This window comes from Pongo abelii, chromosome 16 (assembly GCF_028885655.2).
Source record: "Pongo abelii isolate AG06213 chromosome 16, NHGRI_mPonAbe1-v2.0_pri, whole genome shotgun sequence".
Classification (NCBI taxonomy): domain Eukaryota; kingdom Metazoa; phylum Chordata; class Mammalia; order Primates; family Hominidae; genus Pongo; species Pongo abelii.
Window position 1 is genome coordinate 72449024 of NC_072001.2, and position 27002 is coordinate 72476025.

The window sequence follows — 27002 nt, forward strand, 5'->3', positions numbered from 1 at the left end:
GCAGGAAGAGTAGATTTAGCATAATTCTTAAGGGCTCTAGTATTTTCAGAATTATAAAGGAGCATTGGCCTCAACTTAAAGTCACCAGTTGCATTAGCCCTTAATGAGAGTCAGCTGGTGCTTTGAAGCCAGGCATTGACTTCTCTCTAGCTATGAAAGTCCTAGATGGCATCTTCTTCTAATAGAAGACTGCTTTGTCTACATTGAAAATCTGTTTAGTGTGGCTGCTTTCGTCAATGATCTTAGCTAGAGCTTCTGAATAACTTGCTGTAGCTTCTACATCAGCACTTGCTGCTTTACCTTGTACCTGATAAACCAGCCTCTGCTAGCTTCCAACTTTTCTTCTGCAGCTTCCTCACCTCTCTCAGCCTTCATAAAATTGAAGAGGGTTAGGGCTTTGCTGTGGATTATTAGGCTTTGGCTTCAGGGAATATTGGGGCTGGTTTGACCTTAAGACCACCAAAATTTTCTCCGTATCAGCAATAAGGCTGTTTCACTTTCTTTTCATTCATGTGTTCACTGGAGTAGCAATTTTAACTGCCATCAGGAACTTTTCCATTGCTATCACAACTTGGCTGTTTGGTACAAGAGACCTAGCTTTTAGCCTGTTTTGGCTTTCGACATGCCCTCCTCACTGAGCTTAATCATTTCTAGCTTTTGTTTTAAAGTGAGAGACAGTGGCTCTTCCTTTCACTTGAATAGTTACTGGTCATTGTAGAGTTATTAATTGGCCTTATGTCCATATTGTTTTGTCTCAGAAAATAGCAAGGCCCAAGGAGAAGGTCAGAAACAGGGAATCGGGGAACAGCTGGTCATTGGAGCAGTCAGAACACACACAGCATTTATCAATAAAGGTTGCCATCTTATATGAGTACAGTTAATATTACCCCAAAACAATTACAATAGCAACATTGAAGATCACTGATCACGGATCACCATAACAGATATAATTATGAGAAAATATTAGAAATATTGTGAGAATTCAGTAACATAAAGCATGTCCATATATATATCCCCTACTCAGTTTCTTTGGGATTTTTTCCTAGAAATACAATCTTATTTGAAGTATTATGAGCACTTGTATCACAGATCGTTTTAATTTTGTTACTAAAAAATAAAAGGGACTTGCAAAATTTCCTTCCTGTTTTGCCTTATTGTGAGTAGCTACCAGAGAATTCTACTCGTTTATATTACTAGAAGGATCCTAACAACCAAAAATATTAGGCAGTTCTCCTTTGAGTTACATCTGTCACTGGATATTTAACGATTTGACTGTATAATTTAAATCTTGGTCTATTAAGCAGTAAACAGATGGAACATTACTAACAGCAGTAATTAAATTGTAAATCTGTTTTAAAATTGGCCAATATACAGCATCACAGTCCATATTCTGTTATGTCAGTTATATTCATTTTTATTTGGATTACAATTTCTGAATACCCAAATATTGGAAAGAAAACAAAGTTGTCTGGTTCAAATGTCTGCTTTTTATTTTTTTTAATTATATAGGCCAAGTGCTTGCTTGCTTGCTTGCTTGCTTCCTTTCAAGAAAGGAAGGAAAGGAGGGAGCAACAGAGAAGAAAGAATATTTAACAATGTTCATTTATTCAACAAACCTTTAATGAATGTCTACTCTGAGCTAGGCACAGAGTAGACATTTTTTTTTGCCCCCCGAGACAGAGTCTCACTCTGTCACCCAGGCTGGAGTGCAACGGCAATCTCAGCTCACGGCAACCTCCACCTCCCAGGTTCAAGCAATTCTCCTGCCTCAGCCTCCCAAGTAGCTGGGACAACAGGTGCACACCACCACGCCCAGCTAATTTTTTGTATTTTTAGTAGAGATGGGGTTTCACCATGTTGACCAGGCTGGTCTCAAACTCCTGACCTTGTTAAGTGATCCTCCCACCTCGGCCTCCCAAAGTGCTGGGATTACAGGCATGAGGCAAGCTAGGCACATTTCTAAGTACTGGGGATAAAACAGTGACCAGGAGAAGCAAAATCCCAGCCCTCATGAAATTTGCATTCTAGTGGATTGGGGATGAATAATTTAAATGTATAATATGTCAAATGGTGATAAATGCTATGAAGAAAAATAAAACTGAGTAAGGACCTAGAGAATGATGGGGTGAGAACTGGTATTTTAGATAAGGTGGCCAGGGAAGCCCTTTCTAATACATTGACATTTAAGCGGTGACCCGAATGAAGTGAGAGAGCCATCCAAATGGATATCTGGGGAAACAGAGTGCTAGGCATGGGGAATGACAAGTGCAAATACCCTGACTTGGGAGCATGCTTAACTGTCAATCTTCAATTCATTCTACCTGGAAGCTTTTCTTAACACCTTAAAAGGTTAAGGTGTTTTATAGCATAGTCTACACAACTTTTTTTTACAGTTCTTAAATCTTAGCATTATTATTTTTTCTGCCTGCTAATCTGTCCTTTAGAGACATGGATAATGCCTTACCTGCCACATAGTAGCTGCTGAACAAATATTGATCAAAACAATCAGTGAGTTTGATTATTTGTTGAGCAATTACTATTTCGTCTACTTAGTATCAATAAATTATTTTTTTTAATAAGAGTAAGCATTCTTCTCAATCAAGGAATTATAGGAAACATAAATAGATGTGTAAGTAGATAAGAGAAATAATAAGCAGGGAAACCTTGGCCTACATTATTCAGAGGAAAAAAAGCCAATAACGATGTAAGTGAATATTTAAAAAACCTATTCAAAGGTTGTTCTTTACTGAAATATAACCTTCATATTTTGAAAGCTCATGATGCTATCCATAGTTCCTGATATTTAGTGAATTACTCTAATAGTTACTTGACGTAACTAGGAAAATAAATCTGAAAAGTAAAGTATCACAGAAAAGATATTTGAATTGCAAATCACTTTAGAATAGAACAATTTGCTTTCCAAAAAAATCCTAAAAGTTATATTTTACTTTCCCTAATTTTTAACTATTTCTACAAAGAAGTTTTTTCACAGTTTCTTTATGATACTTACTGCATGACATTTTCTGTTTTAGATCTCCAGCATTATAAGACCTGATTTTTACTGGATTCTATTTCTAATGAAATAAATCTTTAGGGTCAGCAGTAGGTGAGGTTTCAAGATTTTTTTTTTTATTTATGAGTTTTTCATTTGTTTGTTTTACCTAAAACATCAATCTATTTTGTAGATGTGGCAAAAGCTTCAAAATAAGTAGGAAGCCTCTCACCACTCAAATTTGCCATCATTTATACCTAGCAGAATGTCAGTGCAATCTACTTCTTGAAATTTCAGAGTATCTGTATCAGTTTTCTATAATTTGGCAACATTATAATGAAATTACTGAGTTTCTCTTTAGATGAGCCTATTTTTTAGTTAATACTGTATGTCAACACTCAGAGATTTCCTTCTCTTCATCTTCCTTCCATCTCCCTTATCATCCCCCGCCCCCCTGAAAAAACCCCGTGCCCGTTTGAAAGCTAAATTTTTCTACAAATTTTTAACTGACTTACATTTTTTTCTTTCAATATTTTAACAAAGTTAACCTTGCCCTTCTTAGTTTTTCATTATTTTTTTTAAGAGACGGGATCTCGCTGTGTTGCCCAGGCTGGAATACAGTGGCTCTTCACAGGCGCAATCCCACTACTGATCATCACACTCCATTTCCAGCCTGGGCTGGTTCATCTCTCCTTAGGCAACTTGGTGGTTCTCTACTCCCAGGAGGTCATCATACTGATGGCAAACTTAATGTGGACACCCAATTGGCATAGCACCCTCTAGCCCAGAACTCCTGGGCTCAGGTGATCCTCCTACCCCAGTCCCAAGTAGCTGGGACTGCAAGCACATGCCATTTTTTTATAGTTAAAAAAAAAAAACTAGTAAGCGTGATCATGGAAAATTAGAAAATAAAGACCTATATATGCATTATTTACTTAAAATAAGATAATACTAAATGCGCTGTTTTGTAACCTATTTTTTTCAGTTAACAGTCTTCATTTTGGTATCTTTCCATTTTATCAAGTCTCTTGTTGAATTTCCCAGTCTAGGACCAAGTTTCACATCTGGTTGTTATGTCCCTAAGTCTCTTAAACACACACACACAAAACAGCCCCCTCTTTTTTTCTTTTCATATCACTAATTGAGTTGAGGAGACAGGACCAGCTGTCCTGCAGGATGTCTCACCTTCCAGAAGTGTCTGGTTGCTTCCTCCTTTAACTTGTTCCTCTATCCCTTGTATTTCCTGTTAACCAGAGATTAAATTTTATGTCCTGAGAGATCCAAGTGAAACATTTTGGGCTGGAATATATGGTAAGTGATATATTTCTTATTATGACTTATCAGGAGACAGCTTCTGGATGGGTCACAATTAAGGAGACTAAAGTTGACCGCTGAATTAGGGTATGATGACTATCTGATCCTTTCACTGTCAAGTTTAATCTTTTTCTTCTTTCAACTAGAAAATAATGTATTTGGTGTTACTTTGCACAGTATGAATCATGGCAAACATATACCTGCATTTAACACTTGCCTGAATCTGTAATATCATGAGGGATTACATAATGCTAATTTTCTGATTTTTTTTACAAAATTTACTTATTATTATTAGATAGCCTTTTGTACAACAGAGTATTTTATTTACTAGGGTTATTGATTTGTTCTGAAATATGGTTGCTCCTACAAAGACAAGTAAATAATTTTTTTCACTCCGTTGCCAATTTTTGTCAGCTCAGAAGATTAGGTAAGTTTTTTGCTGGCTTTCTCCTTTTTAAATATTATTGCAGATTCATGGATTTTTATTGCTTCGTTGTGTTTCAGTCTACTTCAGTCATAATTCTTACAAATTTGACTAATAGGGAAGAGGACCTTTTAGACTGATTGCTGTGTCTTTTTGCCATGATGTTATGTATTTATGGAAATGTTTAAACAAAAGTATATAGTGAGTGGTATACTGAACTTCCAATATATCTATCACTCTCAGTTTTAGCAATTAGCAATAATTTTCTAGCTTTATCTGTCTCCTGCTGCTTTTTTGACACCCTTGATTTTTATCTCATTGGTAGTTGAAAGTTTGTTTTCTGGTGTGGCAAGGTATCCCATCCCTAGACCTAGAATTACTCATTTCTTTAAGAAGCCCTCATTGTCTTTAGTAACTAATGACATCAGACAATAAAACCTGGACATAAGGATTATTGGAAGTTTTTAAATTTGATTTTTCTTTACTTTCCCATCGTGTGCTTCAACATATTGGTAGCTGTGTTAGTCTGTTCTTGCATTGCTGTAAAGGAATACCTGAGACTGGGTAATTTATTTTTTTTAAAAAAAGAGGTTTAAAATTGGCTCACAATTCTGCAGGCTATACAAACATGGTGCCAGCATCCACTCAGCTTCTGGGGAGGCCTCGGGGAGCTTTTACTCATGGCAGAAGGCAAAACTGGAGCAGGCAGGTCACATGGCCAGGGCAGGAGCCAAGGGAGTGTGGGCAATACTTTTAAGCAACCAGATCTCACGCAAACTCATTCATCATCAAGGCGATGGCGCTAAGTCATTAAAGAGGGATGCACCCCCATGATCCAAACACCTCCCCCCAGACCCCACCTCCAACACTGAAGATTACATTTCAACATGAGATTTGGGTGGGGACAAATACCCAAACTATATCAGTAGCCTTGTTCCATAAGCAGGGTTACAGGCATTCGAGTAGTGGAGGAAGGGCACTTCTCAAAGATAGGATAAAAAGCTTTATATTTCTATATTAATTGGTCAAAATGTAAGGCATAGCTGACAGATTACTCCACTGTTGACATATAAGTGTTTTTAATGAAGGATTTAAAAAAAAACAAAACACCATTTAGTGTTATCAGTTTGCCCCCACTACAATATAAGGAAATCCTCAATTTATATGACTTCTAAAGTTTTGTTTGTTACACACTTTGGTTTCTCATAGTAATAATGCAGATGATGAAATGAATTATTCTCAGTTAATAGGGTTAAAAATGTATTATTGGGTTTCCAGTTCTTAAAATCTGTATTCACTTCCTTTCCCTTCTGATGCCCTACCAAAATAAAATGTTTAAAATTGAGAAATGAAGAAGCAGTAACAGTAAATAGGAGGACTACCCAAGGATGATAGTTGAACAGATTTCCGGATCTCTGGTTGAGTACCAGTAGGCCCAACTATACCCTCTTCTCCCCTCCTCATACCTCTTTCACCCCTACACTTGAATACAGATAGCTGGCAAGAATCCCAGGCAAACACCAGGCAGATTTTCTTTAGAGAGCATGAGAAAGACGAAGGCTTCTAAAGTGTGTGCTGTGTTCGTGTAACAAAAGAGAAAGCACCATCTTCTTTCTGGCATTTGAAAGGTCTGCTGGCTCACCACCCACTCACCCTGTGGGAACACTGCCAGTCAGCTCATGTCCAGCCCACACAGAGCTCCCTCTTTTTATCCCCACCAGGGGAACAATCTAGCCAAAATCAGACTATCTTCAAAATAACACAGGAAATCTATGTTGGCTAATGAGTCATTCTCCCTTAAATGTGAATGAGTAACCCAAGATCACCAGGCATGGTGGGAAAAACTAATGGCATGAAAGACTAAATAACCAGGAACATGGCCAGTGGAAAAAGTAAAACTAATAAGAAAGAACTTTATTTTAAAAAAAGAAGAATAAATCATGTAATATATTCAGAGATCCAAGAAGATACTATATCCATTAAACAAGAATAGGAGGACACAAGTTTTTAGATTGAAAGGGCACACCAAGTGCTGAAATAGAGAATCAAACATGGTACTGTGACACACCTCAAAACTGCAGAATTCCTAGGATAAACAAAGATCCAGAAAGAAACCACACACATAGTAACAAGTAAGAGACTGAAATCAAACCCCTTATGAATAACTCTTAATGATTTAAGACAGTAAAGTATTGCCTACAACATTTAGAGAGAAAATAATATGCAACCATGGATTCTACAACCTGCCAAACTATTAATCAAGGGTGAGAGCAGAATACGGTTGTTTTCAGACACTGAAGGGTACAAAGTTTGCCTTCCCTTGGAAGTAAAAGAAATGAATGAATTACACATTCACCATCAACTTCTTGAGAAACTGAAGTTTAGCATTTGATTTTTTTTTAATATATCATTGCTGCCAAAAGAGTTGAGGAGAAAATGAGAAGGAGGGATTAAAAACAATAAAATTAGTTGTTGATTCACACCATACAATAAATTACAGAGCTCCTGCGGCAAACGGCAGTTAAACTACTTCCTTTACTCTCAGCAGGCTGAAGTGTATCATACGTTATACATATAACTATCCATAATTTCCCATGTTTCCCAATCATCCCAGCAAAAAGTAACCCAGGACTACTTGCATTGCAATCACAACAGGCTCATACACCATATGGCCAGAAGAAGCAACAGCATCACATTTTCCTCCCATCAGTACTGGAATGACATGATCTGACTTAAATTTAAGAGCATCATTCTGACTGCTGTGTTGAGAATAGACTTGAGGGTGGAGTAGTAGGGTAAGGGTAGAAGGAGAGAGACCAGTTTGAATGTCACTGCTGTGTTCCAGGTGAAAGATGACAGTGGTTCTGACATGGTAGTAACAATGTAGTTGGCGAAAAGAGGTCAGATTCTGGGTATAATTTGAAGGTAGAGCCAACAGAATTTCCTGACTTATGGGATATTGAGTAAATAAGAAAGGATCAAGATTTTCAGTCTGAGCAGTAGGAAGGGTGGAACAGACTGAGGAAAAGGTTGGGAGTTAAGTTTTGGATGTTATTTCAGAAATTTATTTGACCTCCAAATAAAGATATGTGTATTTGGATATATGTATCTGCAGCTCTGAAGAAAGGCCTGGCCTGGCAAGAGAATTTGGGGATAGTCAGCCTTGTATTTAAAGGCATGAGGTTGGGTGAGATCAAAGTGAATAGAGTGAATAGAGATAAAGTCAAAAGACTGGGACCCTAAGGTACTCTAACATTTAAGAATTAGGGAGATGAAAAGGAAGACTCAAAGAAGAGAAGAACAGCCAGTGGGATTTTAAGACAACCAAAAGAGAATGGTGCCCTAGAAACCATGGGAAGAAAATGTTTCAAGAAGGAAAGAGCCATTGCCTATTTTATGCTGTTAGGAGGTCAAGTAGGATGAGCACTAAAAATTCATTGTTGGATTTAGCAACATGGATGTTGGTGTTTACCTTGAAAAGGTCTACTATGTTTTTTCAGACAGCTACTAAGGTGTTAGGACATAAATACTTGTACATAAGTAGTTATTTGGCCCTAACTATTTAATAAATGCTGCATGTTGAGCATCCCAAGTTCAGAAACCCAAAATACAAAATGCTTCAAGATCAAGAACTTTTTGAGCATCAGCATGATGCTCTAAAGAAATACTCAGTGAAGCTTTTCAGATTTTAGATCTGGGGTGCTGAACTGTTAAGTGTAATGCAGATATTCCCAAATCTGAGAAAAATCCAAAATCCAAAACCCTTCTGGTCCCAAGCATTTTGGGTACAGCATACTCAAACTGTATTAGGTATTTCTTTTGGCCTAGGGGGCATTGTGAAAAATTACTGAGATACCAAGGGAGCCACAAACTAAGAAAATTTGAACATCTCTGCTTTAGAAGCTTGTGCTAAGGATTTCACCAAAAGGAGGCAGCACCTCTTACCTTTTTTGTGTTGAAAAGTTTGAGTTTGCAATTTTAAATCTGATCCAAAATTGTTCTAATACAGTTGTTCAACATTAAAAAAAAAGCAAAGAAAACTTTATCCTATGAAATGCCAGTAGTACATCTTTGCATGATTTTTTTTCTTCTTGCCTCCGTAGGTATGGTCTGAATATGCGTTGCTTGGCAGCTCGGGTCAACTATAAGACTTTGATTATTATCTGCGCACTCTTCACTTTGGTCACAGTACTTTTGTGGAATAAGTGTTCCAGTGACAAAGCAATCCAGTTTCCACGGCGTTTGAGTAGTGGCTTCAGAGTGGATGGGTTTGAAAAAAGAGCAGCAGCAGCATCTGAGAGTAACAACTATATGAACCATGTGGCCAAACAACAGTCTGAGGAAGCATTCCCTCAGGAACAGCAGAAAGCACCCCCTGTTGTTGGGGGCTTCAATAGCAATGTGGGAAGTAAGGTGTTAGGGCTCAAATATGAAGAAATTGACTGTCTCATAAATGATGAACACACAATTAAAGGGAGACGAGAGGGGAACGAAGTCTTTCTTCCATTCACTTGGGTTGAGAAATATTTTGATGTTTATGGAAAGGTGGTTCAGTATGATGGCTATGATCGGTTTGAATTCTCTCATAGCTATTCCAAAGTCTATGCACAGAGAGCCCCCTATCACCCCGATGGTGTGTTTATGTCTTTTGAAGGCTACAATGTGGAAGTCCGAGACAGAGTCAAGTGCATAAGTGGGGTTGAAGGTTGGTATCTGTCTGCTTCACTTGCATTTTTCAAGCATGATTGTGTTGAGGAATAAGAAAATGTTGTTAATTATACATCAAGTACATAGCTTACTGTCAAAAGGCCTTTCATCACTCTAATTTAGCAGGGAGGAACAGGTTAAGTCTGAACCTAGGGCAACTTTCTAGATACTATGACTTAAGGGCTGCCGTAAGACCATATCTGGGCAAATAGAATTATTTTATTAACCTAACTCGGAATCTAAAATTCTCACCAGTAAGGTAAAGGCACTGCTTCTCCAGAATTTTGCATTAAAATATATAGCTAGAATCCTATGAGAGATGGAAAAAGGAGAGAGACCATCCAGTGGACCCATCAGTGTACCAGTGCGGTCTGGTTACCTAATTAGTCAGGTGTCATCCCTGGAAGGAGGTTTCAAGTCTTCAGAACAAGACAATACGTAGATGCTTTTTCTCTGGACTTATACTGAATTCCTAGTCTATTACATTTTTCATTGTCTTTAAAACCTGGGGCAGTAAGAGTTCCTCGTGGATACAATTAATATGCTTTGGAATTTGCTTTTCAAACCAGAAAGCCAAATTGAATTTGACTTTAAAGTATATCACTTAAACAGAGGAAAGAGCTTAATATGTTTTGAGATTTCTTGTTTTGGGTTTTACTTTCCTCATTGTGTTATAAAGTGATTTTAAGATCTTGATATTTTAAAATCTGTATTGAAACAAGCTTTTAACTAACTAAATATATTTTTTTTGCTCTGGAAAGAAGTTTTGCTCACTTGGTGACCATGTGGATGTTTTCAGACTCCCACAGACCGAAGGATTACAGCCCACCCATGTCTGTGAAGTTAATGGTGTGTTTATTCATCAAGTTGGAAATTGGAGTTTACATATCTGATGCAGGAGTTTTTTCCTTTGATTTTACTACTTAGATAAATTTTTTATAATATCTTTTTCTCTTATTTTGAGACAGAATCTCACTCTGTCACCCAGGCCTGGAGTGCAGTGACACTGTCATGGCTCACTGCAGTCTCGATCTCCCAGGCTGAAGTGATCCTCCCATCTCAGCCTCCCAAGTAGTTGGGACTATAGGCATGCTCCACCATGCCCAGCTAATTTTTTAAAATTTATTTTTTGTAAAAACAGTGTCTCACTGTGTTGTCCAGGCTTGTCTGAAACTCCTGGACTCAAGCAGTCCTCCCGCCTTATACTCCCAAAGTGCTGGAATTACAGACATGAGGCACTGTGTCTGGCCAATATCCTTACCAAATGTTTAGAAGAGAGAAGCAACAAGATTCACCTATACTCTTACCACCTCAATATAATTATTATGATTTTTATATATTCTCTGGAGGCCTTTGTACTTAGACATATGTTTTAGCATAATCGTATTGATGTTTACGATACAGTTATTCAGGAGAGTAATAGAGATTTCAAAGATATTCAGAGTCAAACCTTTTTTCCAGCAATTTTTTAAATGCATGAAATTAATAGGTACCTCAATTCTAAAATAAAAAGGTAAAAAGTACCCATAACCTCTGTTAATATTTTGACTTTTTTCCCCATTCTTTTTGTTGTTGTAGAAATATATTTTTTATTTTATTTTATTTTATTTTATTTTTAACTTTTAAGTTCAGGGGTACATGTGCAGGTTTGTTACATAGGTAACCTCATGTCATGGAGATTTGTTTTACAGATTATTTTGTCACCAGGTATTAAGCCTAGGACCCATCAGTTATTTTTCTGATCCTCGCCCGCCACCTACCCTCCACCCTCCAGTAGGCCCCAGTGTGTGTTGTTCCCCTCTATGTGTCCATGTGTTTTCATCATTTAGCTCCCATTTAGAAGTGAGAACATGCAGTATTTGGTTTTCTGTTCCTGTGTTGGTTTGCTAAGGATATAATGGCCCCTAGCTCCATCCATATTTCTACAAAGAATGTGATCTCTTTCTTTTTTATGGCTGCTTAGTAGAAATGCATCTTTAAAAAAAAATTCAGATCATACTGTGCGGTCAATTTTTATTCTGATGTTTTCTACTTAACATGTTTTGACTGTTTCCCCTCACTGAATGTTTATTGAACATTTTAATAACTAATATTCGTAGTAAGGACATGCCATGATATATGTAATGTATGAGACCCTTCTCTTTAGTTGTACACTTAGGTCATTTCTAGGTTTTTTATGTTTTTAATTAATGTTTTATATTTAATTTTTGTGGGTACATAGTAGGTGTATATATTTATGGGGTATATTAGATATTTTGATACAGGCATGCAATGTATAATAATCATCACATCAGGGTTAATGGTGTATCCATCACCTCAAACATTTATCCTTTCTTTGTGTTACAGACAATCCAGTAATATTCTTTTAGTTATTTTTAAATGTATAATAAATTAAGATCGAGTGAATAAAATCTGGTATTTGGTAGCACAAAGGGTGACTAACTACATTTCCATTTTTTTGCTATTATAAATGTTACAGATTTTCATTGTTAATCTTTATTTGCTATTTTAATTTTATTCTCATTGTAGAGTATTCCTGTTCTGAGAATATAATTAACTGCCATGTCAAATAACCTGCCAAACCTTTGCACAGTTTTGCCAGCTGTTTCCCAGAAAGGTGGAACTTGCTTATGCTTCCAGCAGCAGAGTATGAGGGCGACGTTGTCACCCAACTCTTGCCATCATGGAACATTATTTTTTTGTCTGTTGGTTACAGAGGGATATTATAATTTTCTCTCTTTAACAACTAGTGAGGTCAGATATCTTTTTCTTATGCTTTTTGCCATATTTTCATGTTCTTTACCCCTTTTTCGAATGTGATAAGTGGGTTTTTAAAAAAATGTATTTGTGTGAACTTACGTAGTAAGGGTAGCAGTACTCATATTTGCTAAAGATATTTCTTCATTTTGGTTGTCTTTTCATTTTACATATGATTTGTTGGTTTTAGAAGTTTTTAGTTCCATTTATTAAACTTATGGGGTGTTTTTGGTCTTTGTATCTCTTCTTTTTATGCTTAGAAAGGCACTTGCCACACCACATTATGATCAGCTTTTCACTTTTAGTTTCTCTGATAGTTTTATGGTTTCATTTTTTTACATGTAACTTTTTTAGTTCTGCTAAATTGATTTATATTTTGGCAAATGGTACAAGGTCACAGCCTAATTTTAAACGTTTTTCCCCAATATGTATTGAATCATCTCTTTTCCCACTGAGTTTGACGGAATATTCGTCATTATACCAAATTCATAGGAGTACTAGAATGTGTTTCTGGACTGCTACTTGGTTTCATTGATCAGTCTCAGTTCTTGTGCCAGTTGCACATTATTGTAGTCAGCACTCATGTTTAATGAGGTTTTATAAACTACCTTTTATTAATTGATAATAATTCTATTTGAAATACAGAGGGGATCCCCCTCTTGGAGGAAAGGTACGAATGTTAAAAAGCTTATCTGTAGCCTACCTAATTCCGTAAACATTGTTTTGAATCTACAACAAAACACATGAAATTTTGTAGATTCCCAGTCTCTGCTGTGCTCATCAGATTCTTATTAATTTTAGAACTACAGATAGTAGTTTATCTCTCAATACATATGTGATTCAACAATACATTATGTAAATGTAGGATTTGTAGCTCCTAAGTAGTAATTACTAAGATAAACACTAATACCAAACATTTAAAAGTTGTGCTTAGGACTTTACAAAAAGTCATCTATTAATGAATTATTTCAAGAATCTGTGGTGAAATATATAAACTAAATTCATGTTTTAAAAAACACTTCTTATTCTTAAGAATTATATTTTAACAGGAAAGATATGAAAAAGAATTTCAAGCTGTGTTTATATTTTAAATTGCCAAGTCACAACTGGCTTTTTTTTTTTTTTCTTTTTTTTTGAGACAGAGTCTTGCTCCATCATCCAGGCTGGAGGGCAGTGGTGCCATCTCGGCTCACTGCAACCCCCACCTCCTGGGTTCAAGCGATTCTCCTGTCTCAGCCTCCCAAGTAGCTGGGATTACAGGCACCTGCCACCACCCCCAGCTAACTTTTTGTATGTTAGTAGAGACAGGGTTTCACCGTGTTGCCCAGGCTGGTCTCATCCTGAGCTCGGGCAATCCACCCACCTCGGCCTCCCAAAGTGCTAGGATTACAGGCATGAGCCCCCGTGCCCAGCCACAACTGGCTTTTAAAGCAAATACATTAACCATCAGATGACATACCTAATTAGTAGACCACACTTTGACATTGGAGGGAAAGATGAGTATGTAGTAACTTGATCGTTAAGTATAAATGTTTAAGAAAATTTCAGGATTAATATTGAAAATAAAACTGTGGTGACATTAACTATATGCATCTAAATTGTGCAGAATTTGAAGGTATGAAACAGGAGTATGAAACATGACATCTGTAGCCATGAGCAAAAATAACACACATAAAAAGCCAGTCCTTAAAAGGTAATTTATAGCGTTGCACTATTTGTTAACAAATAATGAATGAGAGTGAAAGAATACTTAATTTTTGTTTTTCACATCTGGTTAATTTGGTACTAGATCTGGTCATTATGAGAGCAGTATTATAAGGAAGCCCACAACTTCCTGATAACCCTGTAAGATCCCCCAGAAGTAAATCAGTGAGGAATGGTATTAGGAATAGGCTTGTAACGTCTGGATGTGATTATTCATTTTGTTTCTCTATTTTATAGGTGTGCCATTATCTACACAATGGGGACCTCAAGGCTATTTCTATCCAATCCAGATTGCACAGTATGGGTTAAGTCATTACAGCAAAAATCTAACTGAGAAACCTCCTCACATAGAGGTATATGAAACAGCAGAAGACAGAGACAAAAACAACAAGCCTAATGACTGGACTGTGCCAAAGGGCTGCTTTATGGCTAATGTGGCTGATAAGTCTAGATTCACCAATGTCAAACAGTTTATTGCACCAGGTAAGTTATGTATTATATGTGCCTGCTAACTTTATGTTGATTTATGGGACCCTGATATTCCCTTAAAATTTTAATATGGTTTAAAAAAACACATAAGCAGACCCTTTATATTACATATATAAAGTAACAAATGGTGTCACCCCAATGAAATCTCTAAAAAAGATACAGCTAAAAAGTCAAGGTTATAAAAAGGAATATTTACTATGTAAAGAGCCAAGCCATAGATTGAATTAGGTCCAGGTTACTGCACAATGTGTACCTGCCTCCAGGGGTCTATATCCGATAGGAATGAAGTTCCTCCATTTAATATTTCAGTACAGTATAGTTTAATTTTTAAACTTTTGCAGTAAATAGAATGGTTTTAAGGAGACAGCCATTCTTTCCTTTGCCTATTTTTTGCCAATAGCTTTTAATTTTTTCAGGATAATAGAGCATTACCAAAGAGGCTTGTTTCCCATATTGGATTTTGTTAATGTAGTAGATTATCTCAAACTTCATGTAAAGTCATTTTCATTAATAAAATAATTAACAAAATCAAATTAACTTTATGCAACATTTCTCCTTTTACTAAGACAGTCTTACTAATTAGAATGTAATACATTTTCCTGCACTAATCAATATCAATGAGAATTAATGAGTCCATTACTTAAGAAGACAATGAAATAATTTTAGTTAGCACCTCAGGTTTAATTCTCTATGGGGGAATGTTGTCAAGTACAGAACTTGTTCCACCCTCCCACCAATCTTGCAGCTGGTAAATAAAAAGAGAGGAAAGGTTATAAGGCCTCTTCTGTATTCTCTCCTTGTTGTTCATTGATGACTGTAATTTACAGACCCTGAAAGCCACAATACAAACCTACTCATTCTAGATAGCCTTAAGTAATGAATTTATGAGTACTGAATGCAGTGCAAATAATAGATGACCTTTAATTTTTATTCTGTCACTAGAACTCTTTTTCTCCCGTGGCGTTCTGTGATATTCTGGTACACAGAGCATCTTTGCTTATTGTAAACAACAGGTTTGGCTGAGTGAGAAAGTACAACTAAATGTTTAAGAATATTTAGCTTGTGATACCAAAGAGGTTATTGCAACAGGAAATGATTAGACTATGCAAAAGAACTTTTGGGTGCACTCAAGAAACTTATTTTTGCACTAGTTAATAATGGTTGTCTGGATTAGGTGGAATCAGCAGCCCTCACCTTGATCTCCTTGAGTGTTTGGAAGGTTTTCTAGGACAGTCTTTTGAACTCTGTCCTATTTAGAGCAACAGATTTCATTGTGCACTTTTGGGTGCTCTGAGTAATACAAAAGATAGGTCCCCACATCTTAAGTGAGGGATCCTCGCCTTAGCCCCTCATTCTGTAGCCAGTAGCTGGAGATAAAACTACTTCCTAAGATGGTTTTAAGCATATAGAGGAGAGAACTCTGTCTCTAACAGCCACTCTGCGAGTGGGACACAGCTGTTCTAAGTTGGAACTCCCTGTTGGTGGAAGAGTGCTAGCTGGGAATGGAATTCTGTGTGTGCGTGTACAGGTTGAGTATCCCTTATCTGAAATGCTTGGGACTAGAAGTGTTTCAGATTTTGGAATATTTACATATACATAAATATCCTGGGGATGGGACTCAAGTCTAAACACAAAATTCTTTTCTATTTCATATGCTATACACATAACCCAAGGGCAACTTCTTATAATATTTTTAATAATATATGCGACCCATCATGAGGGAAGATGTGGAATTTTCCACTTGTGGCATCATGTTAGCACTGAAAAAGTTTTGGATTTTGGAGCATTTCAGATTTCGGATTTTTGAACTAAGGATGCTGCATCTCCAGTTGCATGCTATAAGAGTATGAGAGAAGGTGAGTTGGAGTTACGTGGGAGTTATTGCTCAGAACAGAGCAGGAGAAGGGAATCAAAGAGGTGAGACTATTTTATTGAAGCATAGGTATGAGAAATGAGGCTTTTTAGAGGATATAGACCTCATGGGAGATAAATTCAGAGAAGCACCATTAAGAGGAAATTGGAACTTGTACATAAAAGCATAGGCCCAAGTGAGGTGAGACCCTGGAGGACCACAAGCTGAGTGCTGTTGGCCTTTTTTTTTTTTTCTTTCTTGGCCTTGAATTTTTTTTCTGAAAGGGGATAAAATCAGATATGAGTAAAGAGTCATATAATATGGTTCTGCAGCATATTTTTGTTGTTTTATTTGTTGAATAATGTTTTATTCCTTTTTCTAATTTTAAAATTGAATGAATTGAAACTTTAGGCCTGTCCTACTCTATTAAATTAAATTAACTTTCCCTTTCCCCAAGCACTCTTTTCATTTGATTTCCATGACCTCACTTTCTCCTATTTCTGTAGCCATTCTTGCTCAGGCTTCTTGGGAGCTTCTCTTCTTCTGCCTGATTCTTCTTTCTCTTGGTGTTTTTTAAGATTTTGCGTAGGGCCTCTTCTCATGCTATGTAGTAAATCTGTTGATTAAATGAATGGACTGATAACAGTTTTTGTTGGATGTGAAACATTGATTTAAAGGCTCTTCTTTTTTTCCCAGCTTTATTGAGGTATAACTGGCAAACGTATACAATGTGATACTTTGATGTACATATATGTTGTGAAATGATTGCCATAATTAAATTAGTTAACACATCCATCACCTCATAGTTACCTTTCTTTGTATGGTGGTGAGAACATTTAAGAGATATTTTAGCACATTTCAGGCATACAATACAGTATTATAAGTTGTAGTCACCATTGCTGTACATGAGACCCCTAGAACTTATTCATCTTATATCTGAAGTTTGTACCCTTCGATCAACATCTCCCCATTTTTCCCACTCCTCAGCCCGACAACCACCATTCTCCTGTTTCTGTGAGTTCAGTTGTTTGGGGTCCGCATATAAGTGAGATCATACAGTATCTTTCTCTCACTTGTCACGTGTAGCATAATGCCTTCAAGGTTCGTCTGTGTTGTCACAAATGGCAGGATTTCCTTCTTTGTTATGGCTAATATTCTATTCTATAGGTATGTGTGTGTGTATACACACACGTGTGCACACACACACACACATATATACACCATATTTTCTTTATCTATACTAGACACTTAGGTTGTTCCCATGCCTTGGCTATTGTGAATAATGCTGCAAAGAACATGGGAATGCAGGTATCTTTTTGAGGTCATTGATTTCATTTCCTTGGGTTGTATACCAGGAAGTGGGATTGCTGGATCATATGGTAGTTCTATTTTTAATTTTTTGAGGAACCTCCATACTGTTTGCTAATGACTATGCCAATTTACATTCCCACCCAAAGTGCGCAAGGGTACCCCTTTCTCCATATCCTCACCAGTACTTCTTATCTCTTCCCTTTTTTATGATAGTCATCCCAACAGGTGTAAAGTGATGATATATCATTATGGTTTTGCTTTGCATTTATTTCCCTGGTGATTAATGATGTTGAGCACCTTTTTATATACCTTTTGGCCACTCATGTATCTTCTTTGAAAAAGTGTCTATTCAGATCATTTGCTTATTTTTTAATCAGATTTTTTTTTTTTTTTGCTATTTGTATAAGTTCCTGATAGATTTTGGATATTAACCTCTTATCAGATATATGTTTGTACATATTCTCTCCTCTTCTATAGGTTGCTTTTCATTTTGTTGATTGTTTCCCTTGCTGTGCAAAAGTTTTTTAGTTTGATGTAGTCCCACTTGTTTGTCTGTGCCCCTTTTGCTTGTACATTTGATGTCAAATCTAAACAATCATTGCTAAGACCAATGTCAAAAGTATTCTTAAATGTTGATCATCCTTTATTGCCTAAAGTGCATATATATGTGTCACATATACCAAAAATAAACAGTTATAGTAACTCCTGGGAATAACTGGTCAGGAGAGGATGGGTCATGGCTTTCAAACAATAAAAAAAACCAAAACTTTCTATTAGATTTGAAGGAGGAATCTTCAGATAGCCTAGTACCTCCAGTAGAGCTCAGAACCTTACCTGGTACATTGCCAAACTGGTTGCCACCATCCCATTTGCTCCCATTCAGATCCTCGTGAATGATGCCAGGAGGTTATTTAACCTCCTCTGTATATCTGTAAAATGGGAATTAAACGATTTGTAAGATTGTTGTGAAGATTATAATTGTTGGTTGGTTAATTTAAATTGAGGATTGTGACTTCTGTCACTTCTCCTAGATGACTCAGTAACCCCCTCTGCTGGTGTTAAGGTCTTAGGGAAATTAATACATTGGCTTTTTAAAAGGTTACATCCCTTGGCATCGTTCATTACTGAGTTCTTTGGACTGGTTTGTCATATGAAGACATAAGGTGACTGATTAAACCATGTCATTTCATTAAATTTGTGTAAATAAAATTGAAATTCTGGGAGGAAATGGGTACTCTTCCAGCTTCTGAAATTCTGGGAGGAAATGGGTACTTTTCCAGCTTCCTCACATTTGGACTTCTAAAGATGGGTCATTGTTATCCAGTTTGGCCAGAATAGATGTCATAGTTAATAATCCCATCTGATGAGAATGAAAAAATAAGTAGCACTCAAGATAGTCTGCTCCACTGAATATAATTTAATCTTGAGTGATTCATAAGTCAATTCAGAATCCTGCAATGTTTCAGGGATGTTGTCCTGAACTTCACATCCCATTTTACTATAGATGCAGAAAAATACTAGTTAAGAGAGAGAGTACATGTTGACATTTCGCCAGATAAAATGGATTTTTTACTGTATTAGAAGTTTACTTCTGAAATCAGTTTTTCTATTAAATTACTCAGAGCATTGTTTGATGCATAAGTCTATGAGGATGTTCTCATTCTTGATACAACTTTCAGAATTGTCTGTTCCATCCAATGAAGTAATTAAGAGCCTTGGGACAAATATAACCATACTGCTAGAGTCCAGTGTTGCAAGAGTTAAATGATCAACTCAACATACTGACACCCTCCAAGTATACACTATCATCAGTTCACATTTCTTTTTCCCTTTCTTTTTTTTTTTTTAAGAGACAGAGTCTCATTCTGTCACCCAGAGCAAGAGTGGTGTGATCATAGCTTACTTCAGCCTCAAACTCCTGGGCTCAAGCAATCCTCCCACCTTAGCCTCCCAAGTACCTAGGACTACACATGCCACTGCACTTGGCTATTGTATTGTATTTTTTGTAGAGTTAGGGTCTCGCTTTCTTGCCCAGACTGGTCTCAAGCTCCTTGCTTCAAGCGGTCCTCCTGCCTTGGCCTCCCAAACTGCTGAGTGTGACCAGTTGTGCCCGGCCCAGTTCACATTTCTGATCTTTGCTCCTGGTGACACACTAAAGATTTTTTCAAGGATTCTGCAAAGCAGAGATCTGCTTCTATGGCTGCATCTAAGAGAACCTTTCTATTGAATATTCTCGTAAGAATACCATCTCCAATATCATTTGTCTTTTTCACAGTCTGAACCTGAGTCCGGGAAACCTGGATTCTGGTCCCTGCTCTACCAGTAATTAGCTTTTGGCATTGGGCAAACCATTTAACCTTGCAAAGCCCACATATCTTCACCTCTAAAATGGAGATGTAATATAATAATTCCTTCCCTACCAGCTTCAGAAGATTAAGTATCAAATGAGATAATACATGTGAATGCGTTTTGGACATTTAAGCTGTGAAAAGATCAAGATATGAAGATTTCCCTTTAATATTTTTAAATTTATACTACGTATATTTTTGTTGTTCTTATTCTTGCTGCTGCTATTTTAATATGCTCAGTTTCTTGGTAGATGTAGATGAGCAGTATTCAAAAAGTCATCTTTCTGGGAATTAGCCATCATTAATACTATAAATATTCAAGAGAAATTTCCTCTTTAATAATTTGTCAAATAAAACAGCTTTAACTTTTTAGCCTCTGAAGCCAGTGGCTTTGGAATAATAACCATCATTTATTACTATATTCCACTCCATTGTCTTTTTTAAAATCCTCACAATTACCCTGCAAAGTAATATTATCTCTATTTAACATGTGAAGAAACTGAGGCTCAAAGAGGTGCATCTTGCCAGACTTCTCAAAGCTAGTGGTTGAACAAAAATTCAAATCTGAGGTTTTTAAACTCCAAAGCCTGTGCTTTACCCTGCCCACTCCACCATTCTCTCACTTTTTGTTGTATACCTGAGCCCATTGCTTAATTTCCAGAAATTTTATTAGTACTTCTAGCAAGTATGTGAAAGCAAATCTATCATTTTCAAAATCAAATTAATAATGTGTTGTGGAGCGAGACCAGGCAACCTGGGTTCAAGTCTTGTACCTTGGGCAAGTTACTTCCTTGTGTCTCAGTTCCTCATCCATAAAGTAGGAATAGTAATAGCACCTACCCTTGTAATTGTTCAGGGGATTAAATGAGTAAATAGGTGTAAAGCCCTTAGAACATAGTAAGTACATATTAAATGTTAAATAATTTAAAATATATGTATAACCATTTTTTGTAGCCTCTTTCTTGCAATATTATGTGCTGAGCCAGCTTTTGGCTTTTTTTTTTTTCCTGTTTGCAGAATGGGTATACTAGAATAGTCATTGATTACTGATCAGCTAGTACTAGATTTAGGAAAGGCAGTTTTTGATCAACAATACCTTAGCCGTTTGCTCTCAATCCTCTACTAGAACCTAGACAGGGCAAAAGGTAAGAGCTTTGGCCTGATGCTCACAAGCCATCGTGAACTCACCAATTCTGTCATTTGTTTTTGGTTAATTTAGTAAAAAATAAAATTACAAATGATCTGATACTAAAAATATTTAAGTGTTAATTTTGTGCGGTGAGGGTTTTCAAGGATGAATTGCAATTCAATTTCAAATACAAAAGTGCTTTTATTCTAACCAGTCTTTGTTGGTATATTCTCCCCTACAGAAACCAGTGAAGGTGTATCCTTGCAACTGGGAAACACAAAAGATTTTATTATTTCATTCGACCTCAAGTTCCTGACAAATGGAAGTGTGTCCGTGGTTCTAGAGACCACAGAAAAGAATCAGCTCTTCACTATACATTATGTCTCAAATGCTCAGCTAATTGCTTTTAAAGAAAGAGATATATACTATGGCATTGGGCCCAGAACTTCATGGAGCACAGTTACCAGGGACCTGGTCACTGACCTCAGGAAAGGAGTGGGTCTTTCAAACACAAAAGCTGTCAAGCCAACCAAAATAATGCCCAAAAAGGTGGTTAGGTTGATTGCAAAAGGTAAGGGATTCCTCGACAACATTACCATCTCTACTACAGCCCACATGGCTGCATTTTTTGCTGCTAGTGATTGGCTAGTAAGGAACCAGGATGAGAAAGGTGGCTGGCCAATTATGGTGACCCGTAAGTTAGGGGAAGGGTTCAAGTCTTTAGAGCCAGGATGGTATTCTGCCATGGCCCAAGGGCAAGCCATTTCTACATTAGTCAGGGCCTATCTGTTAACAAAAGACCATATATTCCTCAATTCAGCTTTAAGGGCAACAGCCCCTTATAAGTTTCTATCTGAGCAGCATGGAGTTAAAGCTGTGTTTATGAATAAACATGACTGGTATGAAGAATATCCAACCACACCTAGCTCTTTTGTTTTAAATGGCTTTATGTATGCTTTAATTGGGCTGTATGACTTAAAAGAAACTGCAGGGGAAAAACTCGGAAAAGAAGCAAGGTCCTTGTATGAGCGTGGCATGGAATCTCTTAAAGCCATGCTGCCCTTGTATGACACTGGCTCAGGAACCATCTATGACCTCCGTCACTTCATGCTTGGCATCGCTCCTAACCTGGCTCGCTGGGACTATCATACCACGCACATCAATCAGTTGCAGCTGCTCAGTACCATTGATGAGTCTCCAATCTTAAAAGAATTTGTCAAGAGGTGGAAAAGCTACCTTAAAGGCAGCAGGGCAAAGCACAACTAGAGCTCACAACCAAAATTATACTTCAGCCTCTACTGTACACAGAAACTACAGGCTCTGTCTCAGGAGAGCATAGGCACATTTTAAAAGGTTATGTACTAGGTTTTTGTGGATTCTATCAAAGTGATAAGTGATCCTTAAAACCAGCCTTCTAAAATAATTGCATTCCATGGGTTGGGTATTTAGAAATGTAGGTGGCATTTAGAACACAATGTTTAATCAATGGGCTGAACAAAGATGCTTCACTTTGCTTTGCCCATCACCCTATACAGTTTCGCAGATAGTCTAGTCACTCTATGTGAGAAAGATAATGGTAAGTAGTTGCTACTGGCCAACCGTCTAGCACTTACCTGAAAACTTAGTATGGAGCTCTTTTAAAATGTGATTATTTATATTTATGTTGAAAGCGGACTTTAAAAAAAATAATGTGCTGTAATACAGTAAATATGTACTTGTAGCCTGGATAGCAGACTGTGTTCAACTTTTTAAAAAAGATGTTTCCTTTCTATAGATTAATTTCTTGGGAGCAAATGAGTATTTGTTGCATTTGTTCAATTTGTTGTATATGGTGAATATTTAATTATGGTTTTCTTGAAACGTGTAAATTAAAAACAATCAGTGTTCAGGCTTCACAGTTATATAATGTAAGCACAACTAAAATGAAACTTGTTGACTGCACAAGAAATTACAAAAATGTTTCTGTTTTGAAACTTGATCTACGATCAGTAAAAGTTTGATAATCAGTATATCCCTCCCCAACCCCCATTGTGACAGTTTCTTTTTGTCACTATCTAGAATTTTGTATTTTATTTCAGACTATACCTTGGAGTTTTGTATATTTTGAGAGAGATATTTTTGGGACATTATTTTGGAAACTTACAAATCTAAATTTGGAAAGGAGCTAGTAGCTTTAAGGCCACCACCATATTTTGCTTTTTTAGGATTTTTCCCCCTTTAAATAAAAATATTAGATCAAATACTATATACAAGAATCATAGCAAAGTTTTTTTTTCCTACCAAGATCATTCTTGATCATCAGCTTCCCAAACTAGTGAGTCTGTGCATCATTGGGTTTTTTTTTAATTTAATTTTAAATTATTCCAGCTATTAGATAGAAGGGATGTTACTGCACTTATGTGTAATCAGATCTTTATTTAGGTATACATATCCTCCTATACTGCACATAAATAGATTTCAGAGCCCCATACAATGGGCAGTGTCTGCTATAGGGCTTCAGGCATTAAATAAAACCGAGGGTTGTTGATTTTGCTGTGACAGTACACTAAATCAATACTATATCTTATACAGTTTGAAAATATGATACCCTACACTTTCAGGGGACCGAGTCTGACAAACACAATGCATTTATCTGTGACCTATATCAAGTACACATTTAGGAGCCAGGTAGGTTACCTGCTTACACACTATATTTTAATGGAATTCAAACTACCAAGCACTACTTAGAAACTGGAAAACATATATATGTTAGCATCACAGGGGGCAGAAGCAAAGAAGATACAGATCTGCACTGAAGACATTAAACTGGCCATAGAAAAGTAAGCTTGAACTCCCAGTTGATGTGACCACACTTTTCTTAATTTTGCTTACAGTAAAAACACTTTTGAGTTATTAGGCTTACCCCTAGCTTTTGACCTTTGCATTTCATATATGTTAGATGTCTCAGCAAGAATATCTGGTCTCCCCTAATTTTTATTCCCAGTGCCAATGTTCAAAATAAACTTTCTTCAATCTGGGAACCTTTTTTACTTCCCCATATTTGTTATTATTTAGAATGGTTCATACGTCTGCTTTGTTTGCATACTGGTCTTCAGATTATGAGACTCGATGATAACAGTATGGTTCTGCTTCTGTGACAAATATCGTGCCTTAACAATGTGGCTGTCCTTTTCCACTGAAGAGGGAAGGACTTTTTGATCTAGAAATAGCGTTGTGATTTCCTTGCTGTTGGTTTTACACTGCCTTCCACATTGCAACAGCAACTCGATTTGTCTTGTGATCCCAGAATTTTCTAAGAGGATGAGTTGAACCTATAGCAGCATTGTCAGTACAGACCAGTGGTTCTCAAACTTTAAAATGCCTCAGCATCACTTGGGAGCTTATTAAAATGCAGATCCCAGAGTCAGTAAATCTGCCTGTGAAGTATGATAGTCTGCATTTGTAATGAGCATTCAACTGATTCTGATGCAGGTGAGCTGGGGGCATACAGGGAGGAACACTGCCCTGGACTATCCATTGCATTTTTGCCTCTAAACAACTACAGAATTTTCTAGGGTTTTAAATTATGTGAAATGTTTACTTATTCTGAGCTTGGAGAGAATGGGGAGGGTATTTTTAAATTTTATTGTTTTGTTTCTTTAAATTTTTCTTTGCTTTAAGATTATAGGTATTAGGTTTGTTTTTGTTTTTCCACTTATCTTGAGTTCACTTTGATGTTAAATCTATTGTTACTTCAGTTGTAAAACCAGCCAAAAGTTTCTGGATGAAGGTCAAGTTTGACCTTTTAGGAGTTATTGTACATAAAGGCTTCATCCAAGAACCATCCAGCGCACAGAAGCAAATGCAAAAATGACACAAGCACAACTCTCCAGATGTGGCTCCTTCTCCTTTCTCAGTGCAGACTCTCACTGAAAGCTGCTATTTTCATCCTCCTCGTGGTTGCTTTTGTTTCTCTTCCATCGTACATGTGGGTTATATACCATATGTTAAATATGCAATAAAGTGTTTACAGGATGCCCTTCCGAAGGGTAGTCCTTTGTAAAGCTGTACAGACTTTGCAGTTTAAGCACAATGTGCACATGTTAGTTTTATATACAGCAAAACTTGATTTTTTGCAGATGGAAAGGTATTTTGTTTCTATACAAAGTAAATGGATTGTTTGTGCTTAATGTAAAGCCGCTTTATAAAACTGTAAAATAAAGTTTTTTTCTTAAAAAGAATATACCTGGATATTTCTCTTTCTTCTCAAATTATTCTAAGGTTATTCGAGCCCAGCAAGCAGATTTCTGACCATTTCCTGTTCAACCTGTGACCAGAAGTCAGGCAACAAATGTTGTTCATCAAAGGCATACCAAGCCCTGTCAGACAATGTGTGAGAACAGAGTATGCATGGGCTTTAATCCTGAGGAGCCTTAGTCTACAAGGGGTAGCACAACGTATACTAAACACTTTAAGAAAAATAAAATGCTAAATTGTGTACTCAGGGAAGGTGTTAGGGAAGAGACAGAGCCTAGGCTGGTGTTCCAGGGGTGGAGTCCAGGTGGAAGAAGAGGAGGGAGTAACCTGAACAAAAACAGGTGTCCATGCCAGGTGAGAGGATGGCCTTTCCCATGCTCATTCAGACTGGGTAACCATTTTTTATTTAGATTTATTTGAGTTTGTCCCTCATATATTTTCTCTACTTGCCTCTCCAGAACAATTAGCATTATTTAATGTTTACTCCCTTCTCAAACAGTAATGATTTAACCTCCCAAACAGATAAAACCAGAGACCGGAGTCTGGCTTCATGTTATGTTTCATTGCACAGTATTTTTTGGATTATAAACATTCTGCACCATTTGTATAATGGAATTACAACTGATCACCAATCAACTTTTTCCAGCTGATGGGTGCACAGATTTTGACAGGCTACTAATCAACATTCTTGGCAGCTTTTCCTTCCCCACCGTCTTCAGTTGGGAAATGGCCATAAGGTTGCAAGAAGTCTTGGGCTGAATGAGCTCTCCAGCTGCTCTTGCTTTGATTTTGCTGCTTGTAGCCAAACTGTTAATATGTTGGCTCTTCTGCCTTAGCGCACTGAGCATCTCATATTCATCTCCCCATTGCCCTTGAGAAGGGGTGGGCCCTCCATACTCCAGAGAACTTACTTGGTAGTCTGATGAGTGCTCCTTCCCTTCATAGCCTCAGGCTCTGGCGGCCGCTGTATGCCATGTGACCCTGCCTTCTCTGGCCATGACTTAGATGAGGGGCGAGTCCCCCTTACTCAAGCTGGCCGGCCAATCAGTCTTTTCCCCAGGAATTCAAAATGGGATGGATTAAAAAACTAAAGCAGAAACATAGTGAAACGCAGAGATGAGAAACAGAATCTTGACAATGCTCCAGGCCCTGGATCCAATGCCCTTCTGAGGCCAGCTGTATTCCTTTCAGGTTCCGCGAGGTACCACTGTATCCTTAGGATAAATTCTTATGTTTGCTGAAGTTGGCTGGATTTAGTTTCTGTTACTTGCAACAAATGAGCCCTAATTAATAACGTATCTCCATTATAGAGGAAAATACAGTGTAAATTCTGCATTTTCCTCCAATCTGGACCCTGGTGTATTAGCTTGCTAGAGCTGCTCTAACAAATACCAGAGACCAGGTGGCTTACACAAGAAATTTATTATTCTCACAATTCTGGAGGCTTCAAGTCCAAGATTAAGATGTTGGTAGGTTTGGTTTCTTCCAAGACCTCTCACCATGTCTTGCAGATGGTGCCTTCTTGCTGTATCCTCAAGGTTGTCTCTCCAACTGTGTTCTCTGTGTCTAGGGCCCACTCATGTGACCTCATTTTACCTTAATTACCTCTTTAAAGGCCTGTCTCTAAATGCAGTCATGTTCTGAGATGCTGGGGAGTTAGGACTTAATGTGTGAGTGGTGAGGGGGACACAATTCAGCCAGTAGCAACCACTCAAAGGGTTGCCATTTAATTTGATGAT

The 27002-nt window shown here is 37.2% G+C and overlaps 1 protein-coding gene across 4 annotated transcripts in view; it reads left to right on the forward strand.

Annotated features, from left to right (window-relative positions):
* GLCE (glucuronic acid epimerase) overlaps nt 1–25247 on the forward strand; it is a 125895-nt gene extending 100648 nt beyond the window's left edge. For 2 of the 4 annotated variants that reach the window (XM_002825605.5, XM_009249963.4), the window contains 3 exons: nt 8834–9435; nt 14136–14381; nt 21269–25247. In XM_002825605.5, the coding sequence (XP_002825651.2) occupies nt 8847–9435; nt 14136–14381; nt 21269–22293 (1860 nt within the window). In that variant the 5' untranslated portion in view covers nt 8834–8846 and the 3' untranslated portion in view covers nt 22294–25247. Of the gene's footprint in view, nt 1–3597; nt 4304–8833; nt 9436–14135; nt 14382–21268 lie in introns of those variants that run through there. The other 2 variants (XM_009249964.4, XM_054531630.2) reach the window with 2 other exon arrangements.
* The last annotated feature ends 1755 nt before the right edge of the window (nt 25248–27002 follow it).